Below are 23,424 nucleotides of genomic sequence, written 5' to 3' on the forward strand. Positions count from 1 at the left end.
ATTTCTATTGAGTTAATTTAAACACGATAGAATTAAATATGCCCTCAACTCTGCTTTGGACAACGGCAAATGCCCTCACCACCTATTTTAAATAGTTTTCTAATGGAACAGCAGCTTTCCATTCTTATTTTATCTAAAAGTATTATGCAAATTCCATGCATTTTCCATCATTAACATGAAGTAAATATTGGACAAGACCATGATACTCTTGAACTCATTAACACTGGAAGAAAGACAAAGTGGGAAGCACTTCTAACTTATAAACCCTGTCACCAAGTGTTCCACCATGGAATGAATTAAACAGGTCAGACTGCATTCCTGACTTCTCATTGTACTCATTCCTTTCACAAAAGCATAGCCCTTTAACACAATTGCGTCATAGTTCTGGCATGTTCAGTGTCGGCCTTTTAGAAGGTATTTCTTGTGTGCTATACAGTCTAAACACCTTGGGTTTTTTTATGCCAAAAACCACCTAGGACCTGATTTGTTGTGTCAGTATCCTTGAAAGACCTCTTTACAGCAATAGTCACACAGCAAGAATGACTGACCTGAGGGGAAACGTCCCCATGGGGCATTAAGTCATTGACTAGAAAAAAAGGAATAAAAAAGGAAAAGAAGAGAATGTACCCATGTAATCTTGAAATATGGAAATAAACAGTTACATATTTCTTGCATAGAATTAAATCAATGTATTTCCATTTCAGATTTTTGGGGGGTAAGACTAAGATGTGGGATTCTTTGTAGCTTCTTAACATAGATTTTCTTTTTGGAAATGTGTGGTTCACAAAAAATGCACTTGGTCTCTTATGAGAAATATTTTAAATGAAAGCAATGGATTATAAAAATACACGAGTAACATAATGGTAATTCCGATGCGTGATTTCTCTGGTGAGTTCATTTGATTCAGTTCACGTTTATTTGCTCTGTTGAGCAAGTTTAACTAGTTGATTTTAAAGTGGTAAGAGTAACATAACTACTCTGTGTATTTCAGTGGAATACAAAGTTGAGCCTAAATCCCATTTCTGGTTTATTAATGGTATATAATTCATTCACTACTAGGTGTACAGGTAATGCTACTAGTTTTAGGTAAATACTGTATAGTGACAACACAGAACACCCTTGTAATTATTGTATGGTTCATTACTAAGTTTTTGTGTAGATATTGTGGTCAGTACCATCTAAAAAAATCTCCTGAGCATGGTATAATGATTAAGCGTGGAATCTTTTATTAGAAAAAAACGTCCATAGCGGCTTCCAAAATTATCCTGTTTATTGTCAAGCAAGTCTATAAAGACCATTAAGGCCACCCACCCTTAATATACCATATTCAAGTACAAGTCTGCAGCTAGGTCTTCTGTATCTGTTGCACGCATAACTGCAGCATGAGGACTTCATTTAAGCAACAGAGCATGATGATTTATCGTGTCTTTACTGATCAGATAATAGAATGCCCTCTGAATCTTGAGTGGTACGGTATGTTGAAGCAATGGTAATGCAAATATCTTCACCAAAAAAAGAATTCACAATGCAATTTTCCATTTTCTCCTCAGGAAAGTCAGCATTTAGGAGTCTGTCCTCTCATTACTCTTCCTTTTTTGCAATTATTGTATCATTACTTTTCCAATTTAATAAAGAGGCAGAGGATTCTGTGTTAACAGTGTCTGATGTCCCTTTTCCTACAGATATGCCTTCAGACAAGACATACCCCTCTTCAGAAAATGGATTCAGGCAGAATACAGACCAAAGGTTGTACAGCAGTCAAGGAAAAGGTCCTTCACGGAACGATAAGATTGCCCCCCCAGGTAGGGCTCATGAGCCCAGACTGCCAGCTAATAGAGTACAAGTCCTGCCAGGGCTCCCCAGTGGACAGAGCAAGATGAAGCAAGACGTCTATAATGGCTACGACACTGACAGCAGTCAGGATTTCAAAGAGAAGTACAGTGGAGGCCGTAGCAAGCCCAAGGCCTGGAAACCCATGCGGGAAACGCTCAACGTGGACAGTGTCTTTAGTGGGCCGGAAAAGCGGCAGCACAGCCCGAAGCGCAGGCCACCAAACCAGGGAGACAGGACCCACTATGACCAGGAGCATGTCACCTCCTGGCCCAAGGAGAACCGCAAGCAGAAGAGTCTGATGACCATCTACGAGGATGAGCAGAAGCATGAGACGGGAAGTAAGAGTTCTCTGGAGTCTGAGGGGAAAGTCCATGCAGAGAAAGAGAGGACTAAGGGAGGGGTAAACAATAAGGTCCACAATGACACCTGGAAAATGCAGAGGACAGAATCTGGGTACGAAAGCAGTGACAGGCTCAGCAACGGATCTACGAATCTTGATTCTCCTGTTGTGGAAAACTTTAGCTCTAAGGACTTGAGACCTATACCAGAGGTGCAGTTATCAAGGTAAGATACTGTTTCCTTGTATAAGGGTTTCAAAGGATGGAAAGTAATTGGCGATATTCTTTTTATTGAATTTTAAATTTTGAATTGAACCGAATTCTTTTGAATGATGTCTTCATTTAAATGTGTAATAGTGAGACTGAAATAACCTAAGGAGCAAAGGAACAAGTAAAGGTTTATTCCATGCTGAAAAGAGAAGAAAAGAAACAACGTTTCAGCTGTGTTTCTTTTCTTCTCTTTTTAGCATGGAATAAACCTTTACTTGTTCCTTTGTAGCCTACGCATGCCGACGCAGCTACCTACTTATAGATTAACGATGTCTAGAAGTGTACAGTATTTCCCATAGTGACAGACATTTTGGAAAATACTGTCCATAAGCTAAGGGAAAATATTTCAGCATTGGGTAATGCCAACGCCATCATGAGGTTTTTCTTCGATCTAAATAATATTTTTTTTTTCATCTTCCAGTTTCAAGTCCTAAATAGACACTTTTTAAATTGATGCAAAACAGGATGCCCTTGCCTATTTGATGTAAAATAAAGAGATTAATATAAAATCTATAAAACCGGTTTTGAATGGTTTTAAACATTTTAGGAAATGTGGGACAAATGTGGATGAAAATAGTATGAGAAAAAGCTTGTATCTGATTGAATAAAGTGCGGCAGGGTATCCATAGAAATAATTGTAGTCCCATTTTGTACAGTGTACTGCCTTGCTTAAGTAGGGCCCTAGGAATTCCATTTTTGTCTTATCTGCTATGAAATCTGTACTTGTGTATTGCCTTTTCCATTTTCTGTATTATGGAAAAATTTAAATATGTTGTACCAAGTGTGTTGTGTAACATACAATTGCGTAGGCATTTTTCTCTTCTAAAACAACCTGTGAACAAAAAGTTTCATTTCATATATATTAACGTATGATATAATACCTATTTACCATACATTACCTGAAAAAACAGCTTATCATAGTCGGGTCAGTTTGCAATTGAATCATATGATAAATATTTTTTTCTTGTTTTCTTTTATTGCTGATTGTTATCCAGTACGGGCTGCTAAAATGTCCTAACATGGTCTAACTTGAATTTTTATGCCACAATAATTAGTGAAGTCCTATTTTCTGCAATTTGTAATAAGCTAATACTGAAGTAATAAACTAATATCTGCTTTAATAAAACAGTAGTAATAAGGGAAGGCGTACTGTTAAAGGCAGCAATTGACCTCTGATTTATATACATACAAGGACAAATAATGGTAAGAAATTAAAGGTTTCTGCCTTTTGCCATGTTTGGGTTTTTAAGCAAAATTCCTGTGATCTGAAGGAACTGCATAAGTGCTTCACTCTGTGCTTTTTCATGTATTCTGTAAAATATGAAAGCAAACAAAGTAACCAAAACTGCTTTCATCTCAATGGGAATGAAAACTGCAAATTGGCCACAAAATAATAAATTACCTCTCTGGGACCACATCAACAGCCGTGGGCCATATGGAAAACAAAGCCCAAAAATGTAAAAAAACAATCAAACTTTGAGTTCAATTAAACTGTGGTTCTCTGTATAGGTAATCAACCATTCAATAGTAATTAAAAAATACATTAATTCTAAGTTTGTAAAACATTTCCTTTGTTAATTGACGTGCAGCTGCCTGTGTTTTTCTCATTACCAACAGAGAACAGATGATAAAGTATGATGCCATTCCTGTCTGCCAGATGCTGTTCCTTAATTATACAGCTCTGGTATACACCATTTTGAGCAACAATAATGATTGAAAAGAGTATGTAGATTCACAGATTTGTAGATTAGCATCATGTTACAGCAAGGCAAGGTTTCACATTACAATATGTGAATCCGTAACTTTTGTTTGTTTTGTGTTTATTAATTAGAGGTTTTAGGTTCAAAATAATCTCTTAAGAAACATGGCCTTAAAACAATGCTTAAAATATTTTCCAAAGGGTTGCGTTCAAAAGCTAATTTACATTATTTCCTACTTCAGTAAACTGAAAGTTATTTATATTGTCTTAGGGATCAGCTCCATCATAACAGATGTGATGAATCAGTGGTCGACAGCTTGCATTCCTCTTTTTCCTATGGTAAGTGACGGGATAATTTTGTGATCTTGCTTGGAAATATCCTGTTGCATAATGCTGCAGTTTCACATTTCATCATCTCCTATGCTTGCACTGAAGTAGGAGAAGGAAGTAATAACAATGAACAATGTTGTGTCTGTGACCTTGGGTTTGACATTATCCTGTGTAGCCAAGCAAAGGAACTGTTATTGAGCTATATGTACTGGTCCTCCCAAACCGCAGCTACAGTTTAATATTTTAAAACATTTCTGCAAGATGAATTCCTGGATTAAAGGAAATTTAGGTTATTTGCAACTTTAAACAGGTTATCACTGATGGCTTCTGGAAATGATAGTGTTTATTATTCCCACAAATTTCCCCACCAAACAACAAATACTGTTTACTGTTTGGTGTGTTTGATTGGTGTTTTTTTTTTATATATCGCATAGCATACAGTAGATGTTATTTAATAAAGCTTTTTACTTTGTTTAGCTTTTTCTGAGGTTCACCTGGAATATTAACAACATATGGGGAATCTTTCTATGCAGATCGTTTACATAGGTGTTTCCAGAATTTGTAATGGACTGGGAATGACTGTAATTCCTTCTTCAGGCTTATTTTATGTAGTGTGTCCTACAACATTGTGCATGGAAATATTAAAAATCTAGAAAACACATTGGGTTTGGTGGGATTACATGGCTTTTTTCAATTAATCAATGCTCTTTCATTCTGTCAGTCCATTCTTTTTGCTTGTGCCGATGTATATGTGCATGAATGCCTTTTGCTGTTACTAATTAGGTTATTAAAAAATGGAAACTTACAATGTTTAAGAAACGGTTCATCATTAGGTAGCACACTAAACAAGAATATTATTCTGATACAGTGTCATAAGGACTAGTAGCAAATAAAATTGTATTCTGGTATATTCAATGTAGGTGATACAATTTGCTATTTCTTTTGTGAAGTCAGTTTTCATAAGTTATAATTTTGTCTGAAACAAGTTCATAGCGTGTCAAGTGTTTTTCACAGGACAAATGTAGGGAATCAAACAGGCCATGTACCTGTCTGTGTAGCAGATAAGATCACAAGAAATGCAAGTGACATACCAGTACAGTAAATATACCTTATCTACTGTGGTACTGAAAGACAGATTTTAATAATTACTGTCTACATAATACAATTATGTACCACCTTACTTAAATGTTCTGAAACTGCTGTGGTATGAAGAAATCAATAATCTTTCTTAAAATAAAATACATACAGAATTAAACTGTATACTATTTTAATGCTTTATGTATGTGTTTCTGAACAATGTTATTCTCTGTATCAAACCCTCACCAACTGTTTTTCAGTGTACTGCTAGTTAAAAAGAAGATTACTAGAAATGTTCTATTCATAAAAAAGAAGATTACTAGCCAACTAGAAAACTATCCACAGATTCTATTTATAACGTCAGTCTGGATAGAAATAGATTATGTGAAGGAAATAGCAGCAAATGGGTATATCACAGTATACCCTTCTTATGCTCTGTCTGCTCTATCAAATGAGTGAACTGTCTGGTTAATCAGCCTTGCAAAACAATATCGCACAGCAGCCCCTGCAGTCTAATCTGCATTTACTATTTAAAAACCACTGCAAATTCCCAGAAATGAAATCCATGTAACATGTCCTTATGAAAAGGATAAACTGGTTGAGGAGGCCAGCTGTGCTCACTGAGCTGGAAAATGAAATAGCTCAGATGTCAGGAGGTGGCATTTAGATGAGGAAAAAACTAGAAAAAGTTTGTATACTTTCCCCTTTTTTTTACAATAAAAGTGTTTAAATAAACTGGGGGGAGAAGGATAGATGCAGACATATTAAGTACGGGTAATTTCTCTCTTGTCAGCACTGGGAAATCTATTTAAGCTAAGAATTATTGAAGGTGATTTATGTAAGTCTTGTGAGCTGAAGTAGTGGAGTGGAAAGGATGGTGTTTAATAATTTAAATATTTTTTTGATCTGCAGTGTAGCTAGATATAGTAAAGCAGACATACTGTAAATGCTCTCAGGCTCCAAGGAAAACTGTTGGAGGCTTTTGGTTTGTTATTTCACCATAACATATGGATATAACATTTGCTTTTAAATAAGTACTGTAGGTTTAAAGAATATCTCAGCACAATATGCCATGTTTTTAATGGAAGGTGTATCTTGAAGGTTTTGGTCTGGTCATGGTCTGTATTTTATGCCTTTTTGCATGTGACCAAAGGTTTTCTTTCTCTGAATCTTCTTCACAGTTGTGCTCCTTTTCAGGGGTAATTAAGTAATGAACTAAAACTTTGATTCAGACAGCACTTTGTTTAAAAGGAGCCTCCATTTATTATGAAGTTGTTTTCCTTTAGTATGAGAGCTGTTGTTTTTGCTTTGAGTTCTCTAGTACATGTTGACTTTCCCTTGCATCCCATATTGATGAGCTGTAGCAAATGTGTTTTAAGTCAATCTGGCGAGGGTTCATACTAGGTATTCTGGCAGAGCTGTCTGTGTAAGGGGCTGTTGATCCCAGTATTCATTAAAGACCTTGAAACTGTTTTAAACACAGTGAAACAAAAGCACAGTGTCATTCTGTTCTGAACTTCTTACATACGTAGGTTTAATGTCAAAAATATAAATCTATCAGGCTATTAATGTTATGTATTGCAAGGGAGCTTGTCTGTGTTAATAAAAAAATCAAATTGTCTGTGGATACTGTTGTTTTATTGGGTATGCTTTTCTGTCACCAGAACACAGACAGCCTTGTCCAAGAATGTTTTAATTCCAAAACAGCTGTTTAACTTAAAGGGAAGCTCTTGTTTGCTTGGAATGAGGTGGAGTTTTATTTTGTTCCTTGACCTTTTTGGGATATGTTTCAGGGAAAATCTTTGATCTCTCTGTGCTTAAATTGTTGCATGCAAGGCAATGTCCAGAAAGACAGCTTTAAAGGTCACAGTTTACAAATATTGCTCTGTTGAAAAACAGCCATGGTATTCTACTATAAATCATTTTCACCCAATTGGCTGCAATTGGCCTCCTGGTCCCTCCCTGCAAAATTCATAGGAGATGAGTGTTTCATTTGTTTGGAACATGTTCGCACCCGTTTCCTAACACTAAGTTTACGCAGGGTCTTCGTGTTTCATGCAAAAAGGCATTCCTGCCTCAACCATATTTAGGTGCATATGAACCTTGAGCCAAAATTCCCAATTGGCTCTCTTGAGCTTTTAGCCATGCATGGATCTGTGGGTCAGCAGAAAAGAAAAAATAACGTGTCTATTTATAAAGTCCTGGAATTCACTGTGTGCAGGCCTCCTGGTGTTGTAGCGTGTGTGCCTGTAGTTCTTGACAGCAGGCCATGCCTCCGTTTATTCAAACCTCTGCTGCCTCCGTATGTCTAAGTAGAGAAACTACGTACTGTGTACAGTGTTGAAATTACGACTGAGCAGCCCATTTTCTGTGCTCCTTATTAACAGAAAGCCCTTGCATATCATCTTGCAGAATGGGTGTGAAAGCTTTTTACCCCTTTGCAGCAACACCCTCAAAATTAATCCAGATCAATTTATAATGATTTGTTCAAGAGGAAGAAAGTTATTAAAGATGATTTTATTTGCATTTTACATACATACAACAGAGAAAAATACATTACCCTTTGTTAGAGTTCTGTCTCTAAGCTTACACGATTAATTTGAATAAATGAGCAGGGGATTGAACTCTTTCAAAAATATCCATTAGGTCCTTTGCAAATTAGATTTGTTTACATGCCAGTGGATATGTAAAGAGTCTGGTATTCTCTGAAATGCAGAACTCTAGATACTAAAACTGTAGGTGTAGTTTTGATAGACAAACATATTTTAAATGGACAAAAATAAGCCATGATTTGCGCTATTCTGCCTTGAGAATTAATGCGTTTCTTACCTCGGCTTTCCTCAGGGTCATTTCAGAGAGCAAATGTATTACATTTGAAAAAATATTCTTTGAACAATTGGAGGATCAGACATATGAACAGAGATTTAAATTGCTGTGTGAATACTTTAGTTTAAAAGAGCTCTTCTTATCTATAGTGTAGTCTTATTGCTATTTGTTGATATACAAAAACACTGAGAAAGGTTAAATTGCATGAAGTAACTTTTGCACATATTTCTAAGGAAATTATGGGCAGTGGCAGGTTTCTTCCTAATGTATGTGCTTTAAAAAAGACTTAAAAATGATATAGATGTGTAATGAAAATAATGCTTAGGAGTTTATATTCCTAATTACACAAGTTCCAACTTAGGCCTTTCATTTTCAGATATATGTGCTTTGGCAAAAAATAAGCTGTCTATACCCAAACAAGATTTAATTAAATTAAATACCAGTTTTCTCAGGTATTATTAGACCTCAGTAAGTTTTGGCAACAATCGGAAACTGTTTTATAGCATGAAAATACAAAAAACATGTGAAGGATTCATCCACACTTTTAAGTTACTCAAATTTCTTTCACATACTCAGTGAAGAAAGGCCAGTTATTTTATTATCCATGTGTAGAAAGCTGTACTGTTTTAACAAGTTATTCTCTTTTCAAAAAATTATGTTGTAGAACATCCTGGAAGTAACACTATATGAGATTAATCAAGGAGTATATGCATTTCTTTATTTTACTTTAATTAGTATGTGGAAGCAATAACACAATTGCTTTGATAGCCTAAAATCAGTACATTTCAACAGCCATCCTCAGATTACAAAGTGAAATTTTGTAACTTATTGCAAAGGACAGCAAGATTGTTCCTAGTTCCTGTACCATAAGAGATAAACGGCAACACAAGAAGGAACTTCAAGTGCAAATCAGGTTTAGGGCTATTTAAGACTGGAAAATAAAGACACTTACTTAGACAGGTTTGTGGAAGTCTGAAACCATCTTTCCTTTAAGAAAGGAATACTAGTAGAATTCTTAAAATGTTCAAATAATATCAACCAAATGACCAAGATAAAGCTCCACTCAGCAAGGCAAGGCTGTTGAAATGTATTGATTTTGTGTGGAAATCAAAGTGAAATAATAACATGTCTTTGCTCTTATAGTAAAAGGGAGACACTGTTAGTTTTCTTAGTTCCCTTGAAAATGTCAACAGAAAACAGATTGTTGCTGAGGGTAAAAACTAAAATCTAGAGCCAAATTTCCTAAAAACACAATAAGTAACATTAATAGACAGTTTGTTCACGGTTTCCCTACAAAAACTGGACTCTTTGTCATTTTAGAGTTTTAATTTGAAGGCCATTACAAAAACTGGACTCTTTGTCATTTTAGAGTTTTAATTTGAAGGCCATTACAATGGGAGTTGAGGTTCTTTTTCTACGCCAGGGAAACGGTGTAGTTAATTTCTTTTTTTATACATTTTTAGCAGCCGTGCCACGAAACAGGTGAAGTAAGAAATTGCTTTAAAATTTGAATTAAGAGGAAGCTTAAGAAAGGCCCCGTTGTTTAAGCCCAGGACTGGGCTTAACAGTGGCCATGTGTGCAGTACCTAAGTTTAACATCTCAGCCAAAGGATACCATCTTCTTCAGCAGTATCCCATTTTGCAATACTGGGGCACTGGTTTGGATATTCTGGTTCAGAGAGAAGGGTACTGCTTGTTGGTCCAACAAAACCATTTACAGCAGCAAAACTGATTTCCTTGAAAGTCTTCACTATACTTTCCAATAGTGTACAGCGATCTCCTTCCCTAATGTCTGAGATGCAGTTACAAGGTGGTAATGCTGCTGCTCTGTAAGTTAATAGCTAGTAAATGGGTCTCTTTAGGTCAAGTGATCTAATACATGTTGCTTTCTGAGATCATGTACCAAATGCATTCCCTTAGTCTATCACATGCAGGATTTCTTCATGTAAGAAGTTGATCTTTTAACACATTCTTTACTATTATGTCCTCCATACATAAATGTATAAAGACAAAATCCATGAAAAGTACTAGTTTGTCTTAGAAATGTTCCCTTTAACAATACACCCATTTACAAACACAATATTATGGTCCTGATTAAGATTAAGTCAGTATATGATTGCAGCCTTTTGTGAGGTGTTTTTCTGCTTTCCAGTGGAAACATACCATCTAGTACCTGCCTTGTCATTTTTAGTTTGACTGAATGATAAAGATACTCTTTGGGCTGTAATGGACTATACCAGCTGTTTCTATTTTTATTTTAAGGATTTTATTTTGCACTTTGACACCATTGACTCTCAAAAAAATTGCTGCTGTACATTTGGGCTGAAAAGACATAACTTGCTGACTCATTCTGACTTTCTGTGTTGGCTCAAATTCAGATATCCTTCAGTAATTCAATTGCAAAAAAGATAACAAGCAGTTCTTAAAATATTTTTTTATTATTTACACAAGCAAAATCCAGAGCATTTGTTTCAGCTTTTGTAACTTTTTGAGAACATCACTTGATGATTATAACACAATGATTGTCTAAGAAAGAATAACACAGAAGACCTCTGTTTATAAACAGAAAGACAGGCATTTGTGAAAGAATGAAGTAAGGATAAACAGATAAGGGTGGGGGATGCCATTAGCAATAGAGAAGGATTAAAGAGTTACAGTTGAAATTAAAAGAAAGGCCCTTTGTTTAAGTGAACACTTTCATTTCTAGTCCGTTCATTTGCTCAGTTCATCTGTCCATGCAGGTATTTCCAAACAAGCTTTTATATCCCTAGAAAGTCTGTTCACTGTCAAAACCAGAAATATCAGGTACAATGCAGAACACAGTTCTTGGAAAACTGGTATTGTCAGTAGACTGGTTACAAGCAGTTTAGAGCCTGAATTTTAGAAACCCTGAAATGGATCTACATTTTATGAAACAAGGTTCTTATCCATTGGCAACCTAAGGTATTTATAACTAAAAATATTAGTTTCCAATCCTAGTCATGCCTGTTTCCAGCTTAGTTATTTGGACAATATTCCTACATTGTGACAAATGATATAGCAGCTTGCTGTCACAAATGTCCACTCATTCTTTGTAACAAACTGATTGAAAGAAACAAATAGTTCAGCATGCAGCTGCCCTGTAACAGCAGTTCTGTTCTTGTAACATTTCACAAGATGCCTTTAAGGCAAAACAAGTCATTTTGATGCTGTTTTCCGATTTACTTCATTCCTAGTGCAACATGCATAGCTGCCAAGATGTATTAGGATAACAAAATGAAAGAATAACAAAGATGTTATTATCATTCTGAGTGTTGTAATTGCTTAGACATGAAGCCCTGGCTGACAGCAAAGAACTGGATTTTAACTTTGAAGAGATTTTAAGATGATACCTGCGTAGATGTAAAGTTGTGGTATACCTTTTTGTTTAACAAATCCTAAGGCCAGTTTTCCCAGGAGCCAGTTAACCTGCCAGTGTGTTTTTGGACTGTGGAAAGAAAGTGGAGCACCCAGAGGAAACCCATGTGAGCTCAGAAAGAACATACAAACTCCATGCAGATAGCACCTCAGCATTTGAACTGAACCCAGGGCCTGAGTGCTGTGAGGCTACGCTAACTAATGTGCCACTGTGCTGGCCACCAAAATATGTATTAGTATTAAATTAAATACTGGTAACAAAATGTGTTAATGCTGCATTTACTAGCTGCTTTATATTATGAGAGCTTGCTGTTCCATGTTGTAATTCCAATTAAGAAAAACAAATAAACATTAATAATTTCCTTAGTGTGTAACACAAAGAGAATTCCATATTTTTACATACAGTATGCTGTACAAAGACATCAAGAAAACTTGCAAATTTCATTCTGTTTTCAGTATAGCCCCAAAATAAAAATATTATAAAAGGAGGAAAGTTAATTTTAATTTAAAAGTTAATAACTAATTACAATTCATTGTTACAATAAAAACAGTTAATCGTTCTGAAAATGCGCAAAATGCATGTGTGAATTCCATCTTGTAAAAAGACAGCAAAATGAGATAAATCAGAAAGTGTGAGTACATGGAAAAAAAATGCTATGCAAAGTTTCGAACAAGCTGGACTAAGCAAACCAAGAGCTTGTCAGTCAGTTTGAGCTGCACGTGGCTCATTTCTATTGTTTTTTTCTCCCAACTGGAATACATTGTTATACAGAGCCCAGAAACCCGATTGTCCTGTTTGCTCTTCCTTTCAGTCAAATGCCTTTAATCCCTGTAATAGTTTCAGGTGATAGTGAACACTGTGCAAAAAACAGTTTTGCTCATACACAGGATTGTGTCATTGCTGGTGCTATTCAGTCTGTTATTAATTTCAACACACCATTTAGTTTTTTTTAATTACTTGACCTAGAAACTAAACCAGGCCTATAGTTACAAATTGCTTTAAATTTTAAGCAAAACCTTTTTATCTCTCATTTAAGAATTTCTTATTTTGCATGTGTTTTTAATTGTATGTAACTCTAATATATTTAGTATTTTCTCTTTAAATGATTTATACAGTCGACGTTTTGAGATTTTTGGCTTTCATGGTTAGATTCTAAATGCAGCAGAGGCTTTAATCACTGTGACATCCTACTGCTGATCTGAGATTTGATTAGGTTCTGCAATAGGCTGGCATTTCCTTGTTAGGCCATGTTTTTAAGGAAGTATGTTTAAGTGGAAAAAAAACAAGAAAGGAGTTTTAGGAGATACTAGTAGTAATTTACCAGAAGTTTTTTTTAATACAAATAATGGATTCCAATCCAATAGTGGAACTATGATGCTACACATACATGTCTGCATTGTACTGTGATTTTGTTCACTTTTGATTTAGTTTTAGCATTAATAGAAAATCCCATGATTGGAAAAAAAAATACAAGGACAATAAAAATGTTTCATTTGTGCAGTGAACATGATTTTGCCGTATGTCTTATAGGACTAGAGTACTTGGGAAATACTATTTGTCCTTTATAGTGTAGTACCATATAATTTCAGTTTTAAAATAAGAAAGGTATATTATTTGGTACATTCCTCCATCTGGGTTCTCCAGAGATCAGTTGTTCAATTTTTTTTTCCCCTTTTGCACGCAAACAGTGTTCATACATTCAGCAATGTACAGCCCTGTTACACTCTAAAGATAAACTATTTGTATCTAGTCTGTTCATCTGATGTTGTGAATTTGAGAGGTTTGTGATTGGCAATGAAGGGGCTACATTGTGTTCCTTTCATTCTGGACTGAGGCACCTTCACATGTGGAGTTTGTATATTCGCCCTGTTCGCGAGGGTTTTCTCTAGGCGTTTCTATGGTTCAAAAACCTACAGGTTAGGTTAAATGGTGTCTCTAATTCATCCTTGTGTGCATGTGTGTGCCCTGTGATGAAATGGTATCCTGCCTGATACCCAGGGCTCTCAGTTGCTGCTACCCTTAGCAGGAATAGGCAGTTCCTTAATGAAGAATGGACAGAGTGCAGAAAACTGTTTTTGGAAAACAGACTTGACCACAAGGTGGCACCAAACATTGAACCCTTAAGTCAGAGTTGCCTCTGAGTAACCTCTGTGACTAGTATAGAGCACAGATTCAAAACTGGACTTTATTTATTATTTATTAAATCAACATCATACAGTTGTATGACCTGTGCATTGCCAACATAAAGAAATTAAAGGCTGTTAGACCCTGCTAAAGGTAACAGATGTGTATCTTTTTTAGGGGAACAACAAATTAAACGAGCTCCGGAAAAGGACTTTGCACCTAAAGAGGGTCGTGTGTTGAGTTCTAGTCCATGTCTACAAAGGTAAAAAATAATTAAACAATGCCTAAAATCAGATGATTAATTGTTCCCTTTTGTTTGCATTGGGGGGGAAATTATCTGCAGTATTAATTGTTTCACAATGCTGAGACAGGCAAGACTTCTAATTCCATCTTCTGCATACATGATATTGACTTTAGCAGAATTGGGCAGATGTTTCAACATTTTACTGGTTAAAATTAGCTGTGTTGATGTGTCGATGAGCCCGAATAAGATAAAACAATTGTCTGTGGCTTCTGCCTCCATATATACATAATCGTGATTCAGACGTCTCTTTAAACAGATCCTTCTTTGTGTTGTGAATTGGCTAATAATTGTAAATCCCCATAAACCATTGTAACTGCATACTCTTAAAACAAACCAGAGAACCTCAAAGGTGTTCTTTGTAGGATACTTATATATAATATATCGGTATATAGTTTGATGTCCTGAATTTTACCTTTGGGGAACAAAAAAAAGGTACCTTTTTGTAAACAATTTGATTTTTTATCAATATAGAATTTAATTATTCAAACCTACTATATCGAATGCACTCTGTAGAGAGCACAAAATATACAGTGAGTGTTTTTGATAGCATCAGTTAATTGTGCATCATATTCTTGCAGAAGACAGGCTATCAGGAATACTTCTGCAAATTGTGAAAGGAATAAGTGGCCAGATGGAGACCCAGTGTTCTTAGAAGAGAAGCATCTGCAGGGGAATGGAGAAGGATATGGTAATGGCAACTCTTCCCTGCAGTATCTTCAGAAAACTAGTAGCTCAGAATGGAACAGTTCAGATGACCTAAATGGACCAATGTCTGAGCAGGAGGACAACACTTCTATTTATGGCAAAACGGCACTACTTAGATCAGGTATTGCACAACCATTCTTTCCAGGAGCTGCCCGCGAAGAAAACTGTGATACCTCTGAACCCATTTATCAAAACCTGGCACCACCGCTGCCTCCCAAGAAGTATGCACAGAGGCAAAAGACCCATCTGGATGATAACAGATCGACCTTAAGTGCAACATCACATCTGCATCCTTTACAAAGTGATGCTGCCCCGCCATCCAAAGTATCAGGTTCTCCGCCGCTGACTCTGTTAAACAACTGGGCTGCCTCGAAATATTCTGCAAATGCCAGATCTAAACCAACCTCTTCCAACCAAGAGAGGATGGATCTCTTTGCAAAGCATAAAAATAGAAACAATCCAAAACTGGATATGGATGTTGTAGGACCAAGCGAAGAAGTTTTGACGACCACCTATTTTTCTGTGGACAGCTGTATGACCGACAGTTACAGATCAAGGTACCACCACCAGAGATCACCACTTTACTATAAAGACTCCAAGGGAGGAGACCAAACCTCTTCTGGGGAAAGTGAATTGGGAGACACAAACTCTATGGAACCGTCTCTTCAATCAAATCTCTCAAAAGCAAGACCAGAAACAGGTATCAGAAAGCTTACAGTCTTTTCTATTGAGACTACACCCATCCCTTGATTTCCTAATGTAATTTGTTCCACATAAACTGATGCAAATAAAGTGCAAATTCATAAACTCAAAACAAAATTCCATGTACAGTACATGTGATAAATTCCCATTCATTCCCGAGGTCTAGAAGATCACCGTTATTTTTTTTACCTTGATAGGGTAATTATAAGAAACAAGCAATAGTGTTCTTACTTGGATGATTTGGAGGTCTGTTTACCCATATACTGTAGTATCAATAGACAAATAAATAAAATGTGTAAAAGAATACAAACACACTGAGGAATTAGTTGAGTCTGTAGGGGGAGGTCACACTTTGAGGATGGTGACTTCCATTTGGCTACGAAGCACACCTTCACTGTAACAAAATTCTCTTCGTAACTGATCAAAACAGGTGTGAAAATACATGCTTCATTATAGCTAAAAGTCAAACACTATTTGTAATTTGTACACAACAATTCTACTTTTATTGCATTCCTCCTGTAACAAAGGAGATTGATCATAACATTACAGAACTCATTTCGGGCAGTGTCAGCCTCTTTATTTTACCTTGATAAATGTCTAAAGAGGAATGCCGTTATGCTAGGCTACCTAAACTACAGATATGTAAGCAGTATATATATAATGAACATTTTTGGAATTTTTCAGGAATATTACTATACAACATTTTTTTCACAATATTGTTTACTGATGTTTTATATATACAATCGTAGGCTATTCAACCAATAAAACTGCTGTAAAGTGGAATCCAGTGTCTACTAGGAATTTGGATGAACACGGGTATTTGTGATGGGAGATTTCAAAGTTAGCATCGAGGTAAGACATTGAGCTTTTTAAAACAAGTTTGCTTGGTAAAAATGGTAAAGCTGCACAGAAAATATTTGGAGATATTTAATTTATGCAGTGCTGGCTTCATTTAGTTAATTGTATTAGTAGTACATTCCTTTTCTTTTGTCTCCACAACCCAGAAAAATGCATTACTGTATTTGATTAGACAACAGGGATCTACGAAAGTTGATCTAATGTTTATCATTATGCACAGTTTTTCGTGAAAAAGACGGTAATAATTCTCTGCCCAACCTGATTACACTCACTAAATATACTCCTGTCTTCATTGCATGAATTTTACACAGGTACCTATTTCTTAAAAGAAAAATTGCCTTGAACTGAAGTCATCAACTTTTTTGGTTTGCATTAATGGTCAAGACAGTGAAAATTGTTCCTGGGGTGTTCTGTCAAACTAATTTGACATTAAAAATCTAATTCCAGGTTCTTGCACCTTCAGGCAACCTTTACTGTCTTGCAAATATTGTGTATTAATGCAAGTCTCCCCTCATCATTTCTTCCAGGTTTGAAACTGAAGATAGAACTGGACACCAAAGATTACTACCTAAAACCAATTCATCCCATCACTTGATCTTCAATCAAAATAAAGCAAACATACGTCAGCAGCATTGCTACTTCATGTTAAACAGTACCACATTAAAACTGCATGTAATCTCCAAAGCTAGAAAGCCTTTTTAGTACTCCCCTATAGAGGGCAGTCTAAAACTTCATTTGCACTAATGGGAGCACATTAAAGGGGGGAAAAGCCTTGTTTTGTTATTTTTGCTGTCATTTTTACAATTACAGTTCTGAATTTTTCCAACTGTTCTTATTTAACTATACTAAAAAAATGATTAGATCAATTTTGAGAAAAGGAAAAGAAGATCGTCAATGGGAAGATTTCTGGCCATATCAGCCCAGTTTTCAAATGATTGTAAATCCTTTTCTTAAATAGTGAAAATCATACTTGGGTTCTATATCTATAATAAATCTAGCCAATTCACTGACTTGCATTTCAAGGTCTGTGGGTGTGATTAAGAACTGATAAGACATGCTTTGTTCAAGAGGAAAAAAAAATAGACATGCACAAAAGGACTGCTACTTTGTCCATTTAAAAATTACTTGGAATACCAACGTTTTGTCTTACTCGTTTTACCAGAAAGAAAATAGAACTTTCTTTACTAATTTCTATAGCAATAAGGTGAAAATTCCAAATCTGACATGAATAATCTCACATTCCAAGTATGATGTTACTGGAGTTCCGGAGTAAATCTAAAAACAATATTTTACAAATAGATGTGTGAATAGTACAAACCAAGAAGCTGAAGTGAAGGAAAGCACTTGAAGATTTTATGACTTGCATGATTTGTAAAGACAAACTGCTGTATTGCCTTGGGAGTTTGATGTGGTTTTGGTGCCTATGCAGCTTAGTACCTTTCTTTATGGCCTCTAGACTAAACCCTTGAATAAAATTTAAAAATGTATCTATCTCCAGTCTTGAACATTCACATTAAAGGTTTTTTGCATCTAAAAACATTGAATACAGCACTTTGTCATCATGATGATTTTGTTCATGCTCATGTGTTCTTACTTTTTTGACACACTTTAAATATTTTTTTGTTATGTTGAACTTTACCACAAATCAGCATGTCAGCTCTCCTACTGGGATTACACATACAGTAGTGTTGGGGGGATTGTTTTTTTCTTTCAATTCACAACTTTCTAAATAAGAGGAAAGAAGTTGTCTTGTATCATCCAAGACATTTTACTATGTGATACTATAAGGAATGAAAAACGGTTTAGGTTAATTTCCTGTCAAAACTGCAAACTATACAGTATTTAAAATGTATATTATTGGTATACTTATTTCTTCATTGACATCCATGTACAGTTTGTATGTAGTCACTTACCCTTGAGAGTAACAAGTTACATTATTGCAGAAATTTACAGATCTCTCTTGTTTCAGAGATAAGAGATTAACATGTCTTAAGTTTATAATTTCTTTGCTTTTTCTACAGACTTAATGCAATGCTCTAACTTAACTGGGGCTGATTATTCACCTGAAGTCAGCACTATATGTAAAACATATCTATTTTTAACCCATAATACTTTTTCTGTGAAATCTTATGTCTATTTTTTGATCTGACATAAAATTTTCTATAAAGACCAGCATTTGTTGCTGCAGTGCCTTTCTATTTTTCTATGTAAAGTAATACAGCTGTAAAATATGAATCATAATTTGTACAATGTGCAATTTTGAAAATGTTTTTGTAACTTGTAACTGAATTTTTTTATCTATTAACAGTTGTTTAATAAACTGTCATTATTATTTAAATTCTACCTTTTTTCTCAGACATCTAGAAAACAATATGGCAAAACTGCATTTCTAAAAGTTATTTTTTGTATTAAGAGAAGCAAAAGAACAGTAAAGGATGGTTTAAACTGTAAAAATACTTTACTCAGGTATTCACCAAGAGGAAATAACATCTGTGGCTGAAAAAATAAAGTTTAATATTAAATAGTATTAGCATAGAAAAGGCAGAAGGGTTTTTAGGTACTAGAAGCAGGAAGATACCATCAGGGCCTGATGATATTGTACCAATTCTACTTGAGGAAACCAGTTATTCATAGTTCATTCCCAACAACTGTCCCATAAGACATAATAGTTGGAGTAACCATCTATAAAACCAAGTAGTTATAATTCAACAGGTCATATGTTTTAAAACAAACACTAGATAATCATTTATATGGGAAACAGATTCCTAGGGGATAGCATGGACTTAGAGAAGGTGGGACTTTGTCAAAATAAGCAACATCTACAATGTACACAGCAACAATTTACTTGTATGTAAAATAGATTTCAATTAAAATTGCTCCCTAAAAGAGTCTCAAATTGCAGGCTGTAGACCCTTAAGGTAATGTATGGTTGGATCGAGAACTAGATAATGGTAAGTAAACAGTACAGATAAGGGACAAATAATATAATACCAGAGGGGTCTGTATTTTATAACCATGTCTCTTTTTAACCATTCTAATTTATCTCCATCATATGTATTCTACATTGTTTTAATGAAACCTGCAGATGGTAGTAAAATAGGAGGATAAAGAAACCGGAAGTTTCAAATTCAATTCAAATTATAAAAGTTATAAATTCAAGACCGGGCATACACCTGACAATGTTTTATGTAAAAAGGAGCACGGTGTTACAACCATTGTTATGACCGTTAAAGCAGAATTATCAATTTCTAAGTAATGTGACCAATTATTTTCAAAACCTTTTAAATGTAAAACAAATAACTGGGAGGGAACCAAATACCTACTCACAATTCTTAAAATCACTAACAACCAAATAGATTTCTTCAGAATTAATAGTGAAATATGATAACAAAGTGGAAACTAGTTGGAAGTGTATTTAAAATACAACAAAAAGGTACATTTTTAAGAGTTTTGGAGTGGTCTCACACTTCAAATACACATTGAGGCCGACGCCTTGACTGTTTTCAACAAATTGTTAGAGGTTTAAATTAAGCAAGCTGAATCAGTCAAACGGGCACCCTGTTTGCAACCTTTCTTCTTAGAATTTAAGCTGCAATAGGATTTAGTTATTTGCAGAAATATCGTATTGCCTATTTAGACATTTTTATTTGTATATCAATTTCCACTGGTAACATCAAAAGGCTTCACCCAAGAAAAAAAAAAGACCATCATTTAAAAAATAAACCTTGGTTTCTTTCCAGCGGAGTTAAAAAGCATTATGAAATGTCTCTAGGTGACAGGAAATGGTAGAACATTGCTGAGGGCATCTTCCCCATGACAAGTTTTCACCTACACATAAGAAGCAGCAAGAGATGTTTTCATAATCTGATTTTAAAAGCAGAACTCCAGTGGTGCTAGTGTTTGTAACAGGACTCCATGCCATGAAGAACACAGTGAAATAATTCAAATCATAGTCTGATGGTCAGTTCACCCCCCTCCCCCCTGTTGTCAAACAGAGACAGTTTAATACACTTACAAAGACATTTAATAATATCCTTTTAAATTAACAGTTCAACTCCCGTCTTAAAGTTCCTGTTAATATTTTTTAAATGACATTTTCATGATATATCTAGTTTTTCCACTGTGAATTTTTCACATACCTTAACCAAACCCACCCATAGGAAAACATTGGTTCTGGCCAATATTAGTCTTAGTAATATTAAATTGTGACTATTATAACAAGTGTCTCGAACAAATATAGCTCTTCATGTTATCTTCGCCATGATGAATATATGAAGGGTCGGACCTCAAGCCCACTGTGCATCAAGTTCCAAGGGCAGAACTGTACAGGATTAAAAATAAAAATACAAAATAGTTATTTACATAGGAACATGTCATAGGTATTTAACAAAAACTTTTATATTACACATATTCTTTAAAATATTTTCTCTTAAGCTAATCTTAATATACAGGTTGTGAACAAAACAATGGAAACATCAATTTTAAGTCACTCAACAGGGCACTGGGACACCACGTGCAGTCATTATGGGCTGTAGACACTATGACAGAGAGTCTATCAGCACCTGGAATACTACAGGAGGGATGCAGTACCATTCTTCTGAGGTAAAGTCGATCACGTCATGCCTAGTTGATAGGGATCGAAAGTGCACTCGTCTTGTTTGATGAAAACATGCTGAAGGATGATTCATCAGGACTATCTGACATTTCTCCACTCCTTGGCAGTCCACTGCCTGTATTCTTTGCACCACTGGACTCACAAAGCTACACTGCCAGACATGATACAACAATAGTGTCCTACTCTGTGAAGTTCTTGGGAGACTTTTTTTTCAAATGGCTGCTTGCCAGTTTCTGACCTGTTTTGCCTTGTAACTTATAGGGACAGTTATCGTGATCCTGGAGGATGCAATTCTGCCTACTGTTGCACTTTCCTGATAAGGTCTTTCTCTCATAGACACCTCCACTCATGAGACATCAGCATGTGGAGCTATCTTGGCCACTGAAGCTTCTGGTACTCTACAATTATTCTAAAGTCACTGATTTCTCCGCTTGTAGCTATACCAACCACGAATATAGGAAACCAGGCCTGGGTAGCAATTTTATACATGACCCTAAACATGCTTTTATTTGCGTGATGCATTAACTACACCTGAACAGAAACCAAATACTTGGTTTCCCCATCTCCTCAGGTGTTTCCATTTTGTGTCCACAACCTGTAATACCCGAAGTGCTTTAAATTGAAAAATCTTTTTTAAAACCATTATTCATATCAAAATATTTTAAACATTGACATTATAATGATAACCAAACAGCCTATGAAGTGAGAATGTTCACCTCATTGATAGATTTAATGAGTGGAAATGAGTTCAGAGTTGAGCCTTTTGTGGTTTCTCTGACATGAAATTCAAATAAAGGGATATCATTGTTTTAAGTGACTTTCTTGAACTTTTATTGAAAAGCAATGTTACCTTATCCATTTTGGGTGCAATATCAATTTTTGGTCCTGGATGAGCAATTACAATCATACCTGTAAAACAAGAAAAGGGTTTGTAGACCACATTTGTACCAACAGATTATGATGTTACTGTGTAACATATGGATAGCACAATGGTAAATCACAACAGTAATGAAAACATTCTCATATTAACTAGATTTATCATGCTTCTGTAGCTCTGTAACGAATATTTAACATGTTACACAAAATTATTCAGGAGAAAGTGTTGGAACGCTACCAGAAGAAAGTTTTTTTCCCTCTAGCATAAACACCCTGCTGTAAATGACTCATATAAGCTATATTTATATTTGTTTACTGATTTCCTTTATTTTACCATTATTATGGCGGCGTTATGGTTATTTCAGATTCGCCTTTACACAAATATCATGTTAATACAAACCTGTTTCTGCTCTCTCTTCTACTGTTTGTTACAATTCAGTTCTGAATCGTAGATGTTTTCTACGTGGGGCGAACTTTTCAATTCGTTTATAAAGCATAGAACATGATTTCTTGATTGTCATCCACGCAGTATCAATTTTTGAGTATCAGAACTCCAGTTGTAGTGCATAAATACGACAAAAAGAGAATCTACAGGACTGCGAAAAATCTTCATTGGAGTAATGTGTGAAACACTGAGCAATTAAGGTACTATAGTTTGACGATATAAGAAGCTGTTAAAGCAAAATGAAGGGTAAGGAATTTGAGAATTAGTTGAATTTCTCCATGCTGAAGTTATTCCCTTAAAAAAAACTGATTGAGGCAGGGCATTTTTTTTTAACTCAGCAGTACAGAAACAAGTAAATTTAAAGAGTCCAAAAAGCAAGCATATCTATTCTAAACCTCCTGGAAAACAAGATCATTTGTAGTTACGCAACACATTATCTGTCGGTCTGTCGGAGATACACCAGAATGCTTAACGCACTAAAAGTTAATAACATTTTTACAAGTTTTTGTTAAACAAACTATGTTTTTATGCGCATCAATACTTACTTTTGAAGTGAAGCCCCAGTCAGAGCAGAAAACGATTCAACCGGCCGACCAGGAAATGCAGTAACCCGGTTCTTCCGGCGTGACAAATACAGTAGGTCGGAGCACAGAGAGGGGACTTCAACGCCTCTGATCAGGGCACCAGCAAATAAACTACAAGAAAAAGCACTACGTCGAAAAGAAAAAACATCCAAAAATCAAACCAGTAGGAATGTTTTGGTAATGTTTCCAGCGCTCCCTGCTTTTGCTTCTTGTCGGACTCCATGTTAACGCATCCTCAGTTGCTCCAACAGATTTCTAGCTACTAGGAATGTGGCCTTGAAAACCAATTAAATCACTCTGATCTAGTAGGATACCGCCCCATTTTCTACTTCTCATTGATGATTGGTTATTTTCAAGGGTGGGTGATAATATTTGGTTTTCTATTGGTAAGCAATACTGTCTTTTAACCCCACTGTGATCACGTCACACTTGTATTAAGGT

The 23,424-nt window shown here is 35.5% G+C and overlaps 1 protein-coding gene and 1 long non-coding RNA gene across 3 annotated transcripts in view; one reads left to right on the forward strand and one right to left on the reverse strand.

Moving 5' to 3' along the window:
• The window catches only part of LOC102688442 (inactive ubiquitin carboxyl-terminal hydrolase 53), a 57,144-nt gene extending 39,144 nt beyond the window's left edge, over positions 1-18,000 (forward strand). For both annotated transcript variants that reach the window (XM_015345835.2, XM_015345836.2), the window contains exons 13-18: positions 1,683-2,397; positions 4,412-4,479; positions 14,072-14,156; positions 14,777-15,603; positions 16,355-16,457; positions 16,991-18,000. In XM_015345835.2, the coding sequence (XP_015201321.2) occupies positions 1,683-2,397; positions 4,412-4,479; positions 14,072-14,156; positions 14,777-15,603; positions 16,355-16,431 (1,772 nt within the window). In that variant the 3' untranslated portion in view covers positions 16,432-16,457; positions 16,991-18,000. The remainder of the gene's footprint in view (positions 1-1,682; positions 2,398-4,411; positions 4,480-14,071; positions 14,157-14,776; positions 15,604-16,354; positions 16,458-16,990) is intronic.
• A 1,856-nt stretch (positions 18,001-19,856) lies between these two features.
• On the reverse strand, positions 19,857-23,250 carry LOC107077191 (uncharacterized). Its single transcript, XR_001478275.2, has 3 exons — positions 22,945-23,250; positions 21,929-21,987; positions 19,857-20,784 (listed from the first exon to the last, which is right to left on the reverse strand). It is a non-coding gene; the product is annotated as an uncharacterized lncRNA (long non-coding RNA).
• Positions 23,251-23,424: the final 174 nt, after the last annotated feature.

This window comes from Lepisosteus oculatus, chromosome 1, assembly GCF_040954835.1.
Source record: "Lepisosteus oculatus isolate fLepOcu1 chromosome 1, fLepOcu1.hap2, whole genome shotgun sequence".
Lineage (NCBI taxonomy): Eukaryota > Metazoa > Chordata > Actinopteri > Semionotiformes > Lepisosteidae > Lepisosteus > Lepisosteus oculatus.